The 17,328-nt window shown below is 30.8% G+C and overlaps 4 protein-coding genes across 9 annotated transcripts; 2 read left to right on the top strand and 2 right to left on the bottom strand.

Moving 5' to 3' along the window:
- Positions 1-97: 97 nt before the first annotated feature.
- Positions 98-2,382, bottom strand: LOC111004233 (proteasome subunit beta type-4). The gene is made up of 5 exons (XM_022275159.2): positions 2,071-2,382; positions 1,611-1,823; positions 1,218-1,353; positions 763-908; positions 98-288 (listed from the first exon to the last, which is right to left on the bottom strand). The coding sequence occupies exons 1-5, from the start codon at positions 2,205-2,207 to the stop codon at positions 129-131; spliced, it is 792 nt and encodes a 263-aa protein (XP_022130851.2). The 5' UTR covers positions 2,208-2,382; the 3' UTR covers positions 98-128.
- Positions 2,383-2,942: 560 nt separating this feature from the next.
- LOC111004220 (60S ribosomal protein L23) lies at positions 2,943-4,311 on the top strand. The gene is made up of 4 exons (XM_022275133.2): positions 2,943-3,053; positions 3,241-3,324; positions 3,633-3,760; positions 4,096-4,311. Exons 1-4 carry the CDS (start codon positions 3,041-3,043, stop codon positions 4,291-4,293), a joined length of 423 nt encoding a protein of 140 aa, XP_022130825.1. The 5' UTR covers positions 2,943-3,040; the 3' UTR covers positions 4,294-4,311.
- Positions 4,312-6,606: 2,295 nt separating this feature from the next.
- Positions 6,607-8,512, bottom strand: LOC111004219 (RNA-binding protein 8A). Of its 2 annotated transcripts, XM_022275132.2 has the most exons (6): positions 8,403-8,512; positions 8,246-8,322; positions 7,832-7,928; positions 7,559-7,676; positions 6,969-7,082; positions 6,607-6,786 (listed from the first exon to the last, which is right to left on the bottom strand). In XM_022275132.2, exons 2-6 carry the CDS (start codon positions 8,304-8,306, stop codon positions 6,682-6,684), a joined length of 495 nt encoding a protein of 164 aa, XP_022130824.1. In that variant the 5' UTR covers positions 8,307-8,322; positions 8,403-8,512; the 3' UTR covers positions 6,607-6,681. The 2 variants fall into 2 exon arrangements, with proteins under 2 accessions (XP_022130824.1, XP_045486648.1); XM_045630692.1 differs by lacking the exon at positions 8,403-8,512 and having other exon boundaries at positions 8,246-8,396.
- Positions 8,513-9,814: 1,302 nt separating this feature from the next.
- Positions 9,815-16,798, top strand: LOC111004225 (metaxin-2). Of its 5 annotated transcripts, XM_022275148.2 has the most exons (11): positions 9,839-9,976; positions 10,083-10,179; positions 10,947-11,053; positions 11,123-11,353; positions 11,661-11,837; positions 12,426-12,487; positions 12,736-12,886; positions 13,419-13,566; positions 14,057-14,426; positions 14,606-14,730; positions 15,210-15,379. In XM_022275148.2, exons 2-11 carry the CDS (start codon positions 10,155-10,157, stop codon positions 15,326-15,328), a joined length of 1,515 nt encoding a protein of 504 aa, XP_022130840.2. In that variant the 5' UTR covers positions 9,839-9,976; positions 10,083-10,154; the 3' UTR covers positions 15,329-15,379. The 5 variants fall into 5 exon arrangements, with proteins under 5 accessions (XP_045486645.1, XP_045486647.1, XP_022130839.2 ...); XM_045630689.1 differs by lacking the exon at positions 10,083-10,179 and having other exon boundaries at positions 9,815-9,976; positions 14,060-14,426; XM_045630691.1 differs by lacking the exon at positions 10,083-10,179 and having other exon boundaries at positions 9,815-9,976; positions 14,606-14,722.
- The last annotated feature ends 530 nt before the right edge of the window (positions 16,799-17,328 follow it).

Here is a 17,328-nt window from a genome sequence, read left to right as displayed (position 1 = left end):
AAAAACCGAAAAGTTGAGGGTAGCACGCTCAAATGATAGAGCTAGTAGCTTGAGCGAGCGACTATAACCACATTTTATGATATAGTAAATAAAGAAATTGTATTAAGAAACATTTATTTGACAGGTATCTACTTCATTTTAATCATGTGTGCCAATGACCAGTCGTGTTTAAGTTCTACAGTATCATCAATGGTAACTCCAGCAGCTGTCACCACACCTAGCTGGTATCGAGGAAACGAACGCGCGTCTCGGTAGAATAAAACTTCCATACATTTGCGCACCAAAGCCCTGTAACATTATTTTAAATAAATTAATCTAAACAAATTGTAGTGAAAAGAAATGTTTGCCATTGTTACAAGTTACATTTTGGTGTTAGACAGAACAAGGCTCATACAGTATTAAAATTTTCATACACAAACAAAATATGCAATTATAGGATTCAAAATAGTTTAAAAAAATTTTGTAATACTGATCATGGTAGCCATTAATATCTGAAAGTTATCTGAGCCTTATTTAACAAATCAACTCAATCAGCCCTAACTGCACACTTTATATTGTATCTTTGATGAGTTTTTAGTTAAATATGATAGATAGTACATGTACAAAAATATATGGTTATCATCAGTGTATGTGATAAACCCATTTGAATTGGACAAAACACTAAAACACTGTTAAGATGCACACCATCCTAAATCAAACTAGCCATAATAATTGCCAACCTACAAAAGTAACCTTGGAGATGGAACAATACGGCAAACTTACTTGGCTGACTCTTCATCCAGCGGCCCCTTTTCAGTTGCATCCCTTATTAGGGGTGTTGCCATGTACGCTCCAAGCCCAGTGGCAATAGCTGCATCTTCATATGCAGTTCCAAGCTTATCCACTGCACCAAGGAATGGCTCACCATCCTAAAAAGAAGTTCAGAAATAACATTAAGAATACTAACATATGGATGAATAATATTTCTACATATCAATATTTTATTGATCATTCAACCAAATGGACTTTGTTCATTCAGAAAATAGTTCAAAATTTCCAATCATCTAGCTTTTCATCATAGCTGAACATCTTTCCTAAAAATAATACTGGAAATGTGAGAGAAACCTTTAATAGATAATATCCAACATAATCACTCTGGCATAACCATACAATCAGAGGAAGCTTAACATATAATAAATAATCTAGCACAGACAATTTCATCAGGCATTTAAATTTACCTGTATGCCAGCAACAACATAATTATTCCACAATGGATCCATCTTGCTCCTCTTGTTGTACAGCACTCTTGTTAGCCAGCAGTGGAGAGACCGCGGTTTTAAGTTCAGGCCATCTCCAAGACACTGTTCATCGATACTGAAAAATACCAACAAAGAACCTTTGAAACCCAAATAACTTACTTAGACTTCAGACTATTGTAAGCTGTATTTTAACACATACATCCAAAATGTCTCTAAGATCTATAAGAACACTTCTATAAACTCAGCTTTTAATTAGCAAACACCAAATATCAAATCTAGTTTATTTCAATTTTAAAACTTATAGTTTATCTAAAACAATACCTCTTCAATTTATTAATAATATGTGGTGTAGTAATATCTTTTGAAACTTACATTTTCTGTTCAATAATATCCCTCAAGTACTGAAAGTCAGCATAATCACCTCCAGATCCAAGCATTATAAGATCATTGACTTTCATTACACGGGGACAGTCTCTGAACCTAGCTAAAGAGCCATATGAACCAAGTGTGTCTGCTGCAATTACACAGCCTTTATCAAACTGAACAGCTATAACAGATGTTGTTGTAGTTATTGGACTTGCAGAGCTGAAAGTGTTCACATAAAGTTAATCATTAGAAATGTTTAAGCCTATTTAAATTTACATTTATTATAAGCAGATACCCTAAGCATGTAGTCTTAACATACATAAAAAATATAAGGCATTATATATATTTTACAAAACTAAAACATACAAATAATGAATTAGGACCAAGTTAAGGTTAATGTTCGATACATATATTAAAAACTACCTTTATTAAAATCAAAATGGTTGAAAGAATAATTTAAACTTACTGAGCCCGGAAATCTTGTAGTGGACGGGAGGCAGGCCCCAAATTGGATGAATTTGCAGGAAAATTGTAAAATGCTCCTGGAGTTGGACCATTATGCCAAAGAGGAGCTGGTGATAATGTATCTCCCATAAAAGACATACTTAATGTAGAACTAATTTAAATGATATCAACTGAACTGCGATACTACGTCAAAAACAATTTAATTCGGATTCAAAGCGCTTTCAAACCAAAATAGTTAAAATGACCAACAAATTTTGATTAAATAACTTTCCGTTATACGCTTACGCTGTATGATATTTTTCCATACTGTGGTTAGTGGTATCGTGAATTTTCAAAACTGTTTGTCACGTTTTGAGATTGTCAAATCGTGTACACAGGAGCGTTAATCGTCAAGCCGTTTTTTAAATAGGGATGCCCTTTAATTTTTTTAAATCTAATCCGGCGACATGTCACATAATTAGAATTAAGAATGCATAGGGCATCGGGCCTGTGTGGATTTCAGATGGTAAATTCAGTAAATTTTAGATACCAATCAATATATAATATATATAATCAATACAAAGCAATCCCGGTTCTAATAATGAGTGTTTGTTCGGCGTTCGGCTAAAGTTATTCAAACTGGCGTATGCAATATGCATGGAAAACGTCGGAGCATGGAGGAAAGTTACAGATTACAAGCGTGGATACTGGATTGGTTTCTCTCCGAATCTCCATCATATAAAAACCATTATTTTGGGAATTGAATTTATTATTTCTAAGAAAATATCGTGTAGTTTTCTTATTAAAAAACCCGTTTCTTTAAATAATTTTATGAATACATTAATACAAATTTCTAACTTCAAATTCATAAAATATAGTTGATTGACAATTGACAACAATAAGGTTTCTGAACGCAATGTCAAACTGACATCCCATAATAACATCCAATATGACATTCTTTTAGTTTCCTCTTTGTAAATTGACACAACAAAATGTCTAAGAGAGGTTCGTGAAAATAACAAAATCCTATTAAATCTTAGTGAAATTTATTTAAAATGTGTAATACAAGCATACAAACGAATGCTACTAGTGTATCAAATGTGATTGCATGATTATTTTATGTTTATATAGTTAATGCTATCATGTGTTATGATTTTCGTGAAAGGTGTAAATTATGTGTTTTCTTTTTAAGGACGTGGAGGTTCCGCGGGAGCGAAATTCCGCATCTCACTGGGTCTCCCAGTGGGTGCTGTTATTAATTGTGCAGACAACACAGGTAGTATTTTGTTTTAATCTTGTCATAACCTCAAAAACGAGTTGCTTGGAACTAATGATGATTAATATACACACTAATGTGTCTTGATTTATAATGATGCTATCCTTGGCTGTGTCTGAAGTTCCAATACTTAACTTTAACGCACATTTTTATAATATACATGTGTAAGATGTTGTGGAATGATTGAAGCCCCTTGTTTTTTTATTATGTTAAAGTAAATTATAATCGTGTGAAATTTATCTACGTTAGATCGAAGATTTTGTGTTTATTGAATTAAATAATGATGTAGTCCTTATTCACTCTTTCAGGAGCAAAGAACTTGTATGTCATTGCTGTCCAAGGTATCAAAGGACGACTTAACAGATTACCAGCTGCTGGTTCAGGTGACATGATTGTAGCCACAGTCAAGAAGGGTAAACCAGAACTAAGGAAAAAGGTGACAAATTTTATTAATATTATTTCTGAACTTAATTGAATCAATAACATAATTTATATTTAGTGTAATTGGAAATATTTGGAATAAGCTAATTACTTAAACACAAAATAGTGTAATTAGATGATATACCAATAATTTTGCTTATTCCATAAGAGCTATCTAAAGTATGATGATATTCACCTTGACTGGCACTTATATTTGAAACACATGTGATTTCTCCAGTATTCATTTGTAGTTGTATTTTTTTTTTGATGTTCATAGGTGTACATTGTGTTACCTACATGAATAAATGGTATTTGATTTGAGCAATATATTAAAACAAAGACTTGTTTTAGGTAATGCCAGCAGTAGTGATCCGGCAGCGGAAACCATTCAGAAGGCGTGATGGGGTGTTCATTTATTTTGAAGACAATGCAGGTGTTATAGTTAACAACAAAGGTGAAATGAAGGGTTCTGCTATTACTGGTCCTGTTGCAAAGGAGTGTGCAGATCTGTGGCCCCGTATTGCATCTAATGCTAGCTCTATAGCTTGAATATATGTTAAGATCTAATATTTGTTTTATTTACATGTGCTGTGCAGGATTTCCCTGTTAAAGACTATGAGAACAAAATTATTGAAATAATTATTTCAAAGCACATTTATCTGAAATGGAGCTGTTGTATAAATCTATTTCATTTCTATCTACTAAAATAGATCAATCATGAATACAGTAATAATATTTTTTATTTATTATATTATTAAAATATCAATTACACTGGCCTACAACCATTTTGTTACCAAGGATTTTAGACTTGATTTTAACCATGTCTTACTTGACGATGTCAAAAATACCTGGTTTTTTTTCTATCCACTCTGGCTTCTAAGTAAAAAAAAAACAATTTTTCTCACTAAATATTTATTTTTATGGCATCATATGGAAAAATCAAAAAATTGTCTTGAGTGATTAACTTTAATTAAATTGAGATGGAAAATCCTCCTAAATTGTGTTGGAATTGATCTAGTCAACTGTTGAGATAGTGTAATTTTATACTCATATTGCAGCGTGAATCGTTTAATCATACTAGCATATCTTCTACTAATTTTAAATAGTTGTTAGCCTAATGATTTTAGAGAAAATTTTATACAACAAAAAATTTCCACGCAAGCCGTTCCATATCATAGAAGTGTCAAATTTATATTTCATTAATTTACCTATTTGAGGTCCATCAAAGAATCCTGCTTTTAGTATTTACACCAGTTTTTGTTTGGAATTTTTTTACTTGAAACCAAGCGTTCCTTTAAGGTGGGTAGGCGCAAGATTGAATGGTTTTTTTTTAAATTAACAGAGTTGTGTTTGAACCTCTCGTAGAACAATATTAACCTGTACTAATTTATAGATTTTAAGCCATTCACGAAACCCGAATAACTAAAAAATATTTTATTATAGAAGGTATATCCCGTAATAATACCTAATTATTTAATAATTGCAATTGTTTTATTCAGTAATAATGCCTCGTAACTACGTCCGATAATCGTAACGTGAATAGCTTAAAAAACTAAATCTAATATATAAACAATTAGCTGTATCTTTGTTAAATAAAGGTATTTTTACACATAAGTAGGATGTGAGGTTTTCAATGATTTGAAGCTTTGAGACCTAAAAGCTAGGATCTTGGAACTATTGACTACATCTCACATTAATATGACGATTTTAGAAAAAATACAATCTTTCCACGTTCAGCTTTACCCTATTTTACAGTCGTCTTTATTTTTTTATTTACCATTTCTTCCTGCTTTGGAACAGATTTAACAGTAGGTATGTTATTTATATGATAGAAAACTACTTATAGTTATTGCTTGTTACTAATCAAAGCCATAAATTAGTACAGGTTAATATGTAGTAGGTATGCAGGTTAGTAATAGTATGTATTGTTCTACGAGAGGTTTAAACACAACTCTGCTCATCTCTTCAAAAAACCGTTCATTCTTCACCCCAGTCACCTTATTTCCATTTATGGCATTTTTTTTGTTGATGCCCACTACTTATATTTGTAATATTATAGTAACAATCTTTATAGGCATTCCAAACTTTAAAGACCTTTGAATAGTCTTTGCATTCCTCCTCTTGACGTAGCAAACGATTCAGTGTTTTAATCGATTTCCGCTGATCTTTCAGTATGTATTGACCACAACCATAACATAAAGTATTAGGATCGTTAATACAACATCTATACGTACTTAATGTACCTATGTAATACCTTATGACTATTAACGCCCAAAGCGAAAAAAAATAAATTATGGTAGTGGATAAACTAGAGCTGATGAGTTAAAATGATGTAGGTATGTCAATATATTGTACATTATCAATTTAACGATATACAAAGAGCTGTATAGAAATAGCTTATAAGAAAAGAAAATGTTGGCCTGTTATAGATAGCACCTTAATATGTTTTAATTTCTTAATAATGTTGCTCTGTCACTTCACAGCAAATTACACCTATAATGCAGGGCATTATATGTTTCCTCATATAATGCAATTTTTAGGGAGGTATGAATATCCAAATAAAACACTGGTATTAGAAAAGATCTTAATATATATATTACTGCACTGTGCAAGTGAATGTTTTGTTATTCTGAAATTAATATCAAGAGTGTACTACAATGCATTCACTTGTTAGTTGATCATTGGATAAAATTATTGTGGACTTATTATAAATACTGAAATTCTTAGTGGAGAAAAAGATGTACTTTTTCTAGCAAATTATGGGTTGATGATATTAGAAAAAAAATAAAAAGTGTAAATTTTTACTTTAGTTTAAAATCAATCCATAACCGCCATCACAAAATAAACTTGAGACAGATATAATTTATTTTTAGCAAAGACAACTTCTATTTGTTCAAGTAAGTCCACTCAATTGCTCAAGCCTGTTTAGAATTACAACTATCGTCGTTTTTTATGCCCCTTTGTAGGTCCTTTTACAAAGCACCAGTCAACAGAAATTGTCTGGCCAAGGATATCTGTACCATCTAGCGCTTCACGGGCACTCTGAAAAATAAATTATCCCACTTATGATTGGTCCTTATACACACACACATATATATATGTTTTCATTCAAATTTTAATAAATGTTTGAAATGGTTCTAACTTTAAACACTTTCATTTGTTGATTAGTTAATGTTATCTGATATATAACATTACTAGTAGAAACTGAAAAGTAAAATACTCACAGCAGCTTGCTTATAAGTCTCATATTCAACAAGAGCATATCCTTTGAGAAAACCAGTCCGTCTATCTAAATTCAAATGTATATTCTTTATGTCTCCGAATTCTGAAAACTGATTCTGTAAAAAGAAAACACCACAATATAAAAAATTATATTCAATGAAATATGTTTCATTTGAGAATCCTTGAAACCACATGAAAAGTGTAAGGGCTGTTATACAAAATACTATAAATATGTGAGTACATAATATGAATAAACATTGTCAGATACAAGTAAATATCATGATCAGAGTTTTACTTATTTACTTGTACAATAAGTTTGAAATTTAAATATTGGTCAATAGACAAGGGAAATTTTTACCAAAAAAATATGCTTTTTTCCAACCACGAAATGTTTCAGAAAGGCTAAATTACTAACCCGAATTACAAAATATTTTATATAATTTTAGCTAACTAAACCTATTTATAAAATAATTATTCTAAGTAGATAATAATTTAACATGGTATGGGTGTAATGGTTCCAATGGGTATTGGTACAAATAATATTAATTACTATATATAATAATATAGGCCAAAAAAATTTTTTTTAATATACCTGAATGTCCTCTTCTTGTGCTTCTTCATGAACATTGCTCACAAATAGAATCCAACCCTCTACAGATCTTTGTGGACCAGGTGTATTGCCATCACCTTCAGGTGCTAAGCTGTCATATCTATAAATAAAAACCACAGAGTAATGGACAAAAATGCTATTCTTTAGCTAACAAATTAAAATATCCCTATGCAGCATAGGTAGAACTGTTGTTGCGCTAGCAGCTAGAGTATAACAATATACATAATATATAATTATTTTACAACTAGTATGTACCTTCCACGATTACCCCTCTCAGTACCTCCGCCAGTTTCTGAACCAAAACCACGACCTTTACGTTTTCTTGCTTTCTCCTTTAATCTTGCAATTCCCTCTAAAAATTGAAACATTTAATCATTCAATAAGAAACGTAAGCATTGCAACAGTGAAAAACATACATATTCAAGAATTGAAGCGTTTACGATTCAATGCACAGTGATATAAATTGAATCCGAAACCTATCTACTGAATGCGGATTGGTTAATCATACACTGATATCATTACAATGGTAACCCAAACATAACCTATACTTTAATTTAGTATTATACTTTATTGGTTACATTAATGGTTTTTAAGCTATACTAGGTAAATACAATTTGTTCAAATTATTCTTAGCTACGATGCACAATTAAATATAATAATGATACTAACGTTCACCATCTTCATCGACCTCAAATTCTTCGGAATTTTCGATGTCCAAAACATCTGCCATTATACGATTTAATAATCTAAAAAAGAAAACAATATAATCTTTGAACAGTCGCCTATTTTAATTTGCGTACCAAAACACACGTAATAAAGAAATTACCAAAAAATAGAACTCAATAAAATCAGAATCAGCACAAACATGAAACATCAAACAACCACAGACTAGAAAAACATTTTGAAAGCGTAGAAAGTAGAAACTATATAACAACGTTATAATATATTAATTATTATAGAAACATCAAACAATGCATGCACAGTCCCGCCTGAAACCCCCAGACATTCAGTCGGTTTTCATTTTTAAAATTTAAAGTAATGGATCCTTTTTGTTTATTTTTAGACGTTTTGAGACAATGGCAACAACTCTTTAGAATTATCTTTAGAATCTTTGTAGAATATTCTTATTAAAAATTTTGTTTGTATTACTCTTTATTTTGGAAATGATTACGTGAATTATTAATAATAAATTCTTAAATATATTTTTCGACATTTTTTCAAAATTATGAGTGTATATAATATGTGGGATAAGGAAGTAAAAGAGCCAAAACTGAAGTCATCTTTATCAAATGAATGGGTTTACGATTCTCCAATAGCTACACCAAGGTCGTCGTCGCCACCAAGTAAAGTTGGCGAAGCGATCTTTAACAAATATAATGAATTAATACATTCCAAATCAAACATTGCTACCGACGCAAAACAATCAGAACCGTTGGAAAGGCCATTTGATTTTGACGATGAAGAGTTCGCTTTTGGAATAAATCTGCTTAATAAAAATGTAGCGTGTGTGGGAGACAACATAACTAAATTAATTCAAATGGGTAAGTTTTAAGTGAAGTAGGATATCACGTACCTATATTTTTATTCAGTATGTGTGGTATGTACAATTTTATCATAATACGGGCTACTTCTCTTCTTTTCTTTTCTCTTTTCTACTTCTCTTCAAATTTTTTACATTCAGGCGTCATACAGCCGCCTATAGGAGAGCAATGCTAGGTTTACGCAAGTCCGTTGCGGATACTTCAAAGATCTACTCTCCACTCCACTCTACCGGTCATCATAAGCTTTATAAGTTATTAGGAACCACTGGTTGCTAAATGTCAAAGAAGCTAATGATTGAAGAAATCAAAAGGAAACACATGGCGGAGCTAGTTAAAAATAAAATATTTATATTATAAACATCTCAAATCATAATATTATTATTGATTATGAAAAAAAATAAAAAAACTTGTGTGTACTTACGTACACTTGTTAGAAATACTACCTCTTTGGCGTAACAAGGTAAAAATGTTTACCATAAACTAGTTAAAGTTTATTTAAATATCTCCAAAAACTAAAATGTTTACTATACCTACTTCAGGGTATTATATCACATTTTAAAACACAATTTTTAAAATTATTGTAAGGAATTCACGAAGCCTTGCGAAATGGTGAGGTATACATACATGTCTTAAATGCATCCTATGGCTTAATAATTATTCTTATTTAGTCTATGGACACAAATTTATAATTGCCAAAGTCTTAAGAAGTTTGAATTTTGCGATTTAGCTTCATCGGATATTCGTCGATTTTGTTTTGAAATGCTTTAGAATTATACATTTTACAAGAGATTTAATCCAGTAAATTAAATCACAATGCCTGAAATGTCTTTAAAAGATTCAATAATTACATCACTAAGCGGTAAGTTTTTTATATTCGTTATATTTACATAATTTTCTTTAGATTACATAATTTTTGTTTTCACATATGTATTTCTATATTATTTGACACATTTATTTAATTTTAGCTATGACCTGCTCCACTTTTTAGTATCCTCACAAACTTATATTACGTTTTTACGTCTACAAATACTAGCAGAATGCCTATTGACGAATTCGTTTTCGGTATAGTTGTTCATCTGAGTTTATGAATTCTATGGTTTATTCTTTTTTACTAACATTAATACAGTTTTAGGAATTCTTTGGTTTGAAAACTCAATTATAACTTGAGCTATTGTGCTTTATTTTTCATGCATATTTCGTAGTTATCAGAGAAAGAGTTTTGTATGTATGTAATTTAATAAAAAATTCAAAATTTAACATTAGCCATACAATGTTAACTGAAGCCACACTACAGTAAGATAGGTATCTAATTGAACCATCATAATTTTAATAGTATTTATGCAATATAATTATTCCAATAAGATAATATTTTTGTCACATGCTTCTAAAATCTTAAAAATAATCTTGGTAATAAAACATTATGGTTTAATTGTATATAAAATTTGATTGGAAATCAACACAGTTACTGTTTACTCTTATGAGTGTTACTCAATAGAAACTGAGTTTTATATTAATATATTAATTATTTTGGTTAACAATGTTTATGACATGCAATCTGAGTCAGCAATTACACTATATTATCATCTGTAAATAAATTGTGGTTAACTGTGGTAACCTTTTACTACTAAAATATTGCATGTTTTGTTCATTTACAATTTATCCTAACTGCAGTTTATGAGGTCCTCTTTTCATTTTGATATATTCATCAAAGTGACATTTATTTTTATATTTTTTGCTGTCATTAACATTATGATTGAAATATGTGTCATGTATTTAATGCTCTATCAAGTTAAGTTAATATTATTATGTGTGTACTGTATCAATTTTAGCACAAGAACCCTGGCCAGACAATGTGAAGTTGTTCCAGCCGTATGAAGTCGAGCAAATATTGTTACCTGACAATGCTAGTTGCTTAGCTGTACAAGCATTTTTAAAGGTATTAAATTTGATTGTGTTTTATTTTGTACTCTCTTTATCACCTTAATAATATTTTTGGTACTTTCAGATGTGTAATCTCCCTTTTGAAGTAGAAATGCGATGGAATGCAGAATTTATGTCTCCATCTGGTCGGGTACCATTCATAAAATGTGGAGCTTTTGTTGTATCTGAGTTGGAGCCAATAGTGCAGTTTGCAGCAAACAAGGGTGTTTCATTATGCAGCAAACTAAGCACAGAAGAGAGAGCTGAAATGAGGGCTTATATGAGTCTGATAACTAATGTCTTGGTTAATGCTGAGGTTTGTTTACAACAATTGATTAGAGATTTTTATGTTTTATTCTTCATTATATATAAATCACCTACCGGGCAAGATATATTCCTCTGCAGTATAGACAAGAAGTTTTTATATTTCACAGCCTTGTGAGTTGAATGTTTTTTTTGGATGTTGTTTAAATAAATTTGCTGCACTATGTGTAAAATCTTTTACAAAGTAGGTAAGATTTAGTTTTGTTTTTTAAGTAAGTATGTTTTCATTTGCATTGCATTTGTATGTATATGCATTTAGTATGTTCTATTTGTAAAAATATTGTCCTTGACAATTCCAGTTATACATTTCGTGGGTAGACCAGGACACATACAATACAGTGACTCGGATTCGCAACTCATCAGTTTACCCTTGGCCACTTGGTTGGATCCAAACTCGGTCAAAACGTAATGCTGTTATTAAGCGATTAAAAGCATTGCATTGGTATGACAAGACATTGGAACAGGTTTTGGCTGATGTAAGTGTTTTTTTTACCATCAATCAATCAAATATCATTTCACTATGTTATTTGTATATTTGGAGGTTGCCAGTTTGACATACTATTTGCCAGATGAAATTATAGGTAACTAGTCGATGCCCACGACTTCGTTTACATAGAATAAAGTTTATTTTAAGGTAAAAAAATATCTAATTGCTTTTCCATTTATGATATTATAAACTACCTTTAACTCAGCGCCATCTGTTAGAATTGTATCAAATAATAAACAAATGTTAATGTTATCGTAATTTTAGTAAGGATGCCTATTTTTTTTGAAAATGAAATATAGCCTATGTCACTCAGGAATGATGTAGCTTTCCAACAGTGAAAGAATTTTTCAAATCTGCCAAGTAGTTTCGGAGCCTATTCAATTCATACAAACAAACAAAAAATCAAACCTTTCCTCTTTATAATATTAGTATAGATATAGATTAAAGTCATGTACATATATAATTAAATACACACAAAAGATTGGAACTCTGCCAGCAGTACATGAAAAAAATAAAAATTAACAATTGATAAATTTACATGTAATACATAAGTATAGATATTTTTTATAATTTTCAGGTAGAGCAATGCTGCAACTCACTCAGTCAACGTCTTGGGGATAAAGACTATTTCTTTGGAACGTAAGTTTATTTCTTTAATATGATTGTTCCAATTTTTCCATAACTTAGACTGGCTAAGACTTTTGTTAATTGAAATGAAATTTCTTTCTAATGAAATCTTCATAACTAGTTTCAGTATTCAGTGTTAAAATCTATGTTATTGTAATATGTGTTATGTAAGGTTATAAAATGTGTGAATTGTTTTTTGAACTCCAAGACAATTTTATCCTTAAAAACCCTATTTCTCCCTATATTCCTCATCTCCCCAGAGCCACACCCCTTGACGCACTTGTTTATGGACATATAAGAGCTCTGTTATCCGCTGTGGGTCCTAAAGCGGCCTTACTCATAAAACCTGTAACAAGCTGTCTCCTTAGACATTTATTACGGATGACAGATTTAACACAGATGACTTTAAGGGTGTGTGATTTTTTTAACTACTAACCTTTGAATTAACTGTATTACTTAGTTCAGAAGGTATAAATGGAAATAATTATTGTATTAATTTTTTTTTCGTGACTGATTGGTTTGTAAGGTGTTAATTAACGCCACACGATGTGTATTAAAATAATGCTCTTTGAGAACTGTTAATGTTTATCGCCATTTTGTAATTTTTGATTACTTAATGAAAATAAAGGAAAATGGTTTTGATGTCATGGGGACAACGAGTTAGCATTAACGTAGCCAAAAATTAAATAAACTTTTACTTTTAAATATAATATAATAAATATAAACATTTTTACATAATATGTTATCTACCAACGCAACCACTTAAATATTTTATATAATTTTTGTCGAAAAAAACGACGTTCTATCTAAGTGATAAAACGATTTTTTGTAGTAAGGTTATCTATTTTTATACATAAACCTTCAAAAATAGTCAAATGAATGTTAAGTTATTTAATATAAGATTTTCCATTCCTATATTACAACTTTAATTCTGTTTACTTAGCCCCAAGAGGAGTACTTGGTGGCTCAGGGTTGCCACCTCTGTTCTCGTAGACATTCCCCAGAAAGGTCAATATCGAGAACAAAACGATCAAAAATGTGCATACGCAACCCTAGTCGGGACAATGTTACATACAATAAGGATGTTTTTGGTTAATATTATATGTTTGCGTATTAAATCTCTTAGAAGAACGCCCGCGACTTCTGCCTAGTTGGGGATAAGAATCCGAATATCATTATGATATATTTCAACTAAATAAAAAAAAGTACATTGTTTTAACTGACAGTTAAAGTTAACGTTTAAGTAAAATTTTTATATGAATTGTCTTAAGTAATAATATAAACACTTAAAAACAAGATAATAAGTAATTTAAATCGAACCTGAAATATATACTTATAGTACCCATATTAAAGGAAAGACACTAAAGTTTTTGTGTTCTTTTTTTTCTGAGCCTCTTACTCATATTTTACAAATGGGTCCTTTGCCGATATTTGCTCTACTTGCCATTGACTTGCACTTATACTAATTAGAAAGTTCTTCATAATATCAATCAGTTATAGTAGGGTAAACTTTTGTTTAGTTATCGCAGTAGAAGTTAAATTATTTAAACAATACTTTTTATTTTACAATAAAAATTCAAGCAGGTTTTAAGCCATTTGCATCAAGACAAGTTATAATAATGACAACTAAAAATGGTACGATTACATGCGAATATGAAGGGCAGGAAATGAGGCAAATGGAAGAATCGTACGAGTTCATAAACGATATAATATATGATATTATTGATAAAGTTGATGAAATAATTTCTGATATCGACAAACAATTTGAATTTATACCCTGCCCTATTATCGATAAAAGTTATATTAAAGTTAACGATTTTCTGGATACGATCGAAGAGAATAGCGTTTCTATAGAAACTGAGGAGGATGTGTTGCAAGTTATTGATGATAGCGATGTTCTCGATAAACATGAATCGGATATCGATGAAAAAGCCAATGATATGGATTCTAGGTAAATTTTTGTTTGTGGTTTATTTTTTTTATATTAAACCCAAAAGATACGTATTGAAAGGTTTTATTAGGAACTTTGACGGCTTATTAAATTTTGAATGTTCAAGTAGAATCTGCGGATAGAAGGTAACATATTCTGAAGAAATTTGGTTTTTAAGTGTCCCAATATTTGTTTGACAGTGGTTGTCCCACGGTAACGTTAAATGAAAATGGAAGCGAGACAAAAACTAAAAGTGCTGCCAGTTGTAAAACTTCAAAAATATCATGCGTAAAATCCAGTGCTTCCCGATATGAACTGTACACAGGTTTTTTTTAAATATTTAATTTGTTTTTTTCCTTGAATGTAATTTTGACTTGAATGCGTGAGTGAGGGAAGATCTAAACAAAAGCATTTGCTTGTACCCACTTTTTATCTCAAATAGACTTCGCGTTGCTAGTGATATGTTTTAAGGCCTTTAACTTTAAGAAAGGTAGTTACAATAAAACTTTTTTGATAACATTAATTGTAAGTGTCGATGGTTCGAGTAACATCAGTGTTTATGAGCACCTACGCCTTATATCCCTATTAGGTAATGCAATAAATTGGCGTTGAAAAACTTTACTTCAAACAAGGTTAATATTTGGTGATAGAGAAGAATTTCTCCTTGACTTCCCGTGATTAGAGTAACAATAATAACGTTGTATATGATGACAAAGCCGTTACGTCATCATCGTTCATGAAAAAATTAATTGACGTAACAATGTACTACTAGATATGTACTTGAAATGATAATATGATTTCCAGAATCTAATTCCACTTTAAAACCCAATGAAGATGAAATTAGTGTTGAAAGCCTTTTGAAATCTCTTCGCAAGGAACGCGCGGAGCATTTTAGTCCCATTGTCGTTGATGACATTGATTAGTTTTGTTTTTAAATTGTTCTTTTGTTTTCTCTTAATAAATGTATCTTTTTATGAGTTTATTTTAATGTCTTGGTTGAATTTGAAATCAAGGTGAGGCATTGGTAATTTTCTGGTCTGTAGGATGTAGTTTTTATTTGTTCTAAACAGTAGTATTTTTTCTTTAGATGTGTATCTCAATATAAATAAAAGTATCAACATAATCGCTGTTATAATTCGTAGCAAGAAGCGTAAGCGTTCGTAGGTAATATTTGTAGTGATAATATTAGAAACAATCTCCCTTATAAAAATATTTTATCTGTAGTCTTATTGCATCAAAACAGTTGCGTAACTAAGCAAAGTTACGCAAATTAAGATAAAGTGTAATATAGTAAAAATAATGCGAATTGGGTCAATTTAGTTTTTATGCATAAGGTATACTAGCCGAGGTAGATTTACCTAGTATGTAGTTTAAAAAATGATGTATTTTTTCTTTCCAGACCGACAGAACTTGACGCCCTAGTATTTGGTCACGTGTTCACAATAATAACCACGCGTTTACCGTGCCGTAAACTCGCAGATACAGTTCGTCGACATGTTAGTTTGGTCGCGTTGGCTAAACGTGTGGACGAACAATACTTCAAGCGCGCATAGCCTGAGATATTCAAGGACATCTCTACCGTATTTCAGAGTCCTTGAATCTTATACCTGTCTCTTTCCAACGTACTAGTGGAATAGTTTCGTCCTTTTCTCGGACCATAAACTGTTTTGAATCTGTGGGTGTTATTGTTTTTATGATTTTGTATCGAGAGAGTTATGTTGTTGAATATAAATATTATTTATGAGTGCAAACTGCTGACATACTTGTATTAATACAGTATTTTCATATAAACTTTAATGTACCGAATAAAATTATAACCTTATTTACCTTATATCCAGGCTTAGAATATTTGTCTATGCATTTCAAATATCTGTTTTTTATAACCAGAAAATTTATCTTCTATCATGTATTTATTTTTCCATAGAGAACAATACTAATGTATACTTAGAATTAGATCTATAATAATATACCCTAAACAAATGTTTATGTTAAGTAGTCTTAAGTTAATCGTAAATTAACTCTGTACTTATTATGCATTTGACATTTTAACTAAATAGGCATTAAATATGCTTAGAAATTAAAAAAAAACTTGCTTAGTGTAAGCAGCAGCACCTGTATATTATATCTGGCTTTTTACCACAGCCATTTCTATGCCTACATGTATTTGGGTCTGTGAAGCAGTTTGTCCTTACGTTTTAGGCTTCCGTTAACACATTGTTAATGGCAATGCACAAATTGTTCTAAGATTTTTAATTTGCATGATTTTCCTGCAAATTAATAAACTCCTGAATTAACTTACAAAGTAGGCAAAATTGTATATTAATAAGCATTTGTTAAGTTTATATTTGCAAGCATTTTGTTATTAGTAATGAAATTAATAAATATAGTCACACTTAAAATGTTTTAATTTTAATTGAGAAACATGGATCGCTGTGTGAGGTGGAGTCAAGTTTAAAAATTAAATTAAACAGATAAACATAATCTTAATAACCGAATTCTGTACTCCAGTAAGTCAAATATCAAATAATTTTATTAGGAAATTGCTATCTAAAACCAAATATTCTAGCGCCATTTTATAATATGCCTATATAACTTAGCTTGCAATGTTCGAAGTTCTTAATAGTTCTAAAAATATTGATTGTGGTTGAACAGAAAATTCAGGCTCGATCGAATGTGCTAGGCAACTGATGCATAATAAATGCATAAGTTATGTCTACTGTAATTCAGTTAAAATAACTAATATGCTCCGCCGTGACGAGTGTGAGTTCTACAGTACAGACTACAGATATCGGCAAACTTCTTGAGCATTAAACATGGGAGTGGGGGAAAATTTTGCACACTATCGCAGCGCGGGACAAACGTTAACTGATTTACCAATTACGCGATCGATACGTCACTCGCCGCCGCGCACCACCGTCCCAGG

The sequence above is a fragment of the Pieris rapae genome, chromosome 13 (genome assembly GCF_905147795.1).
Source record: "Pieris rapae chromosome 13, ilPieRapa1.1, whole genome shotgun sequence".
Taxonomy (NCBI): Eukaryota; Metazoa; Arthropoda; class Insecta; order Lepidoptera; family Pieridae; genus Pieris; species Pieris rapae.
The sequence above is the reverse complement of the archived record's forward strand: the minus strand, read 5'-3'. Positions and strand labels throughout refer to the sequence as shown.

Excerpts from the sequence above, each read along its gene's own strand:
- LOC111004233 (XM_022275159.2), bottom strand. The coding sequence starts at position 2,207 with ATGTCTTTTATGGGAGATACATTATCACCAGCTCCTCTTTGGCATAAT. Across the intron at positions 1,824-2,070 it reads CTACAAGATTTCCGGGCTCA|CTCTGCAAGTCCAATAACTA; the intron begins GTAAGTTTAAAT and ends GAACACTTTCAG. Across the intron at positions 1,354-1,610 it reads GATATTATTGAACAGAAAAT|TATCGATGAACAGTGTCTTG; the intron begins GTAAGTTTCAAA and ends GGTATTTTTCAG.
- LOC111004220 (XM_022275133.2), top strand. Across the intron at positions 3,325-3,632 it reads TAATTGTGCAGACAACACAG|GAGCAAAGAACTTGTATGTC; the intron begins GTAGTATTTTGT and ends TCACTCTTTCAG. Across the intron at positions 3,761-4,095 it reads AACCAGAACTAAGGAAAAAG|GTAATGCCAGCAGTAGTGAT; the intron begins GTGACAAATTTT and ends GACTTGTTTTAG.
- LOC111004219 (XM_022275132.2), bottom strand. The coding sequence starts at position 8,306 with ATGGCAGATGTTTTGGACATCGAAAATTCCGAAGAATTTGAGGTCGAT. Across the intron at positions 7,083-7,558 it reads CACAAGAAGAGGACATTCAG|AATCAGTTTTCAGAATTCGG; the intron begins GTATATTAAAAA and ends TTCTTTTTACAG. Across the intron at positions 6,787-6,968 it reads AGACTTATAAGCAAGCTGCT|AGTGCCCGTGAAGCGCTAGA; the intron begins GTGAGTATTTTA and ends TTTATTTTTCAG.
- LOC111004225 (XM_022275147.2), top strand. The coding sequence starts at position 9,931 with ATGCCTGAAATGTCTTTAAAAGATTCAATAATTACATCACTAAGCG. Across the intron at positions 13,567-14,056 it reads ATACAATAAGGATGTTTTTG|CAGGTTTTAAGCCATTTGCA; the intron begins GTTAATATTATA and ends TAAAAATTCAAG. Across the intron at positions 14,427-14,605 it reads GCCAATGATATGGATTCTAG|TGGTTGTCCCACGGTAACGT; the intron begins GTAAATTTTTGT and ends TTTGTTTGACAG.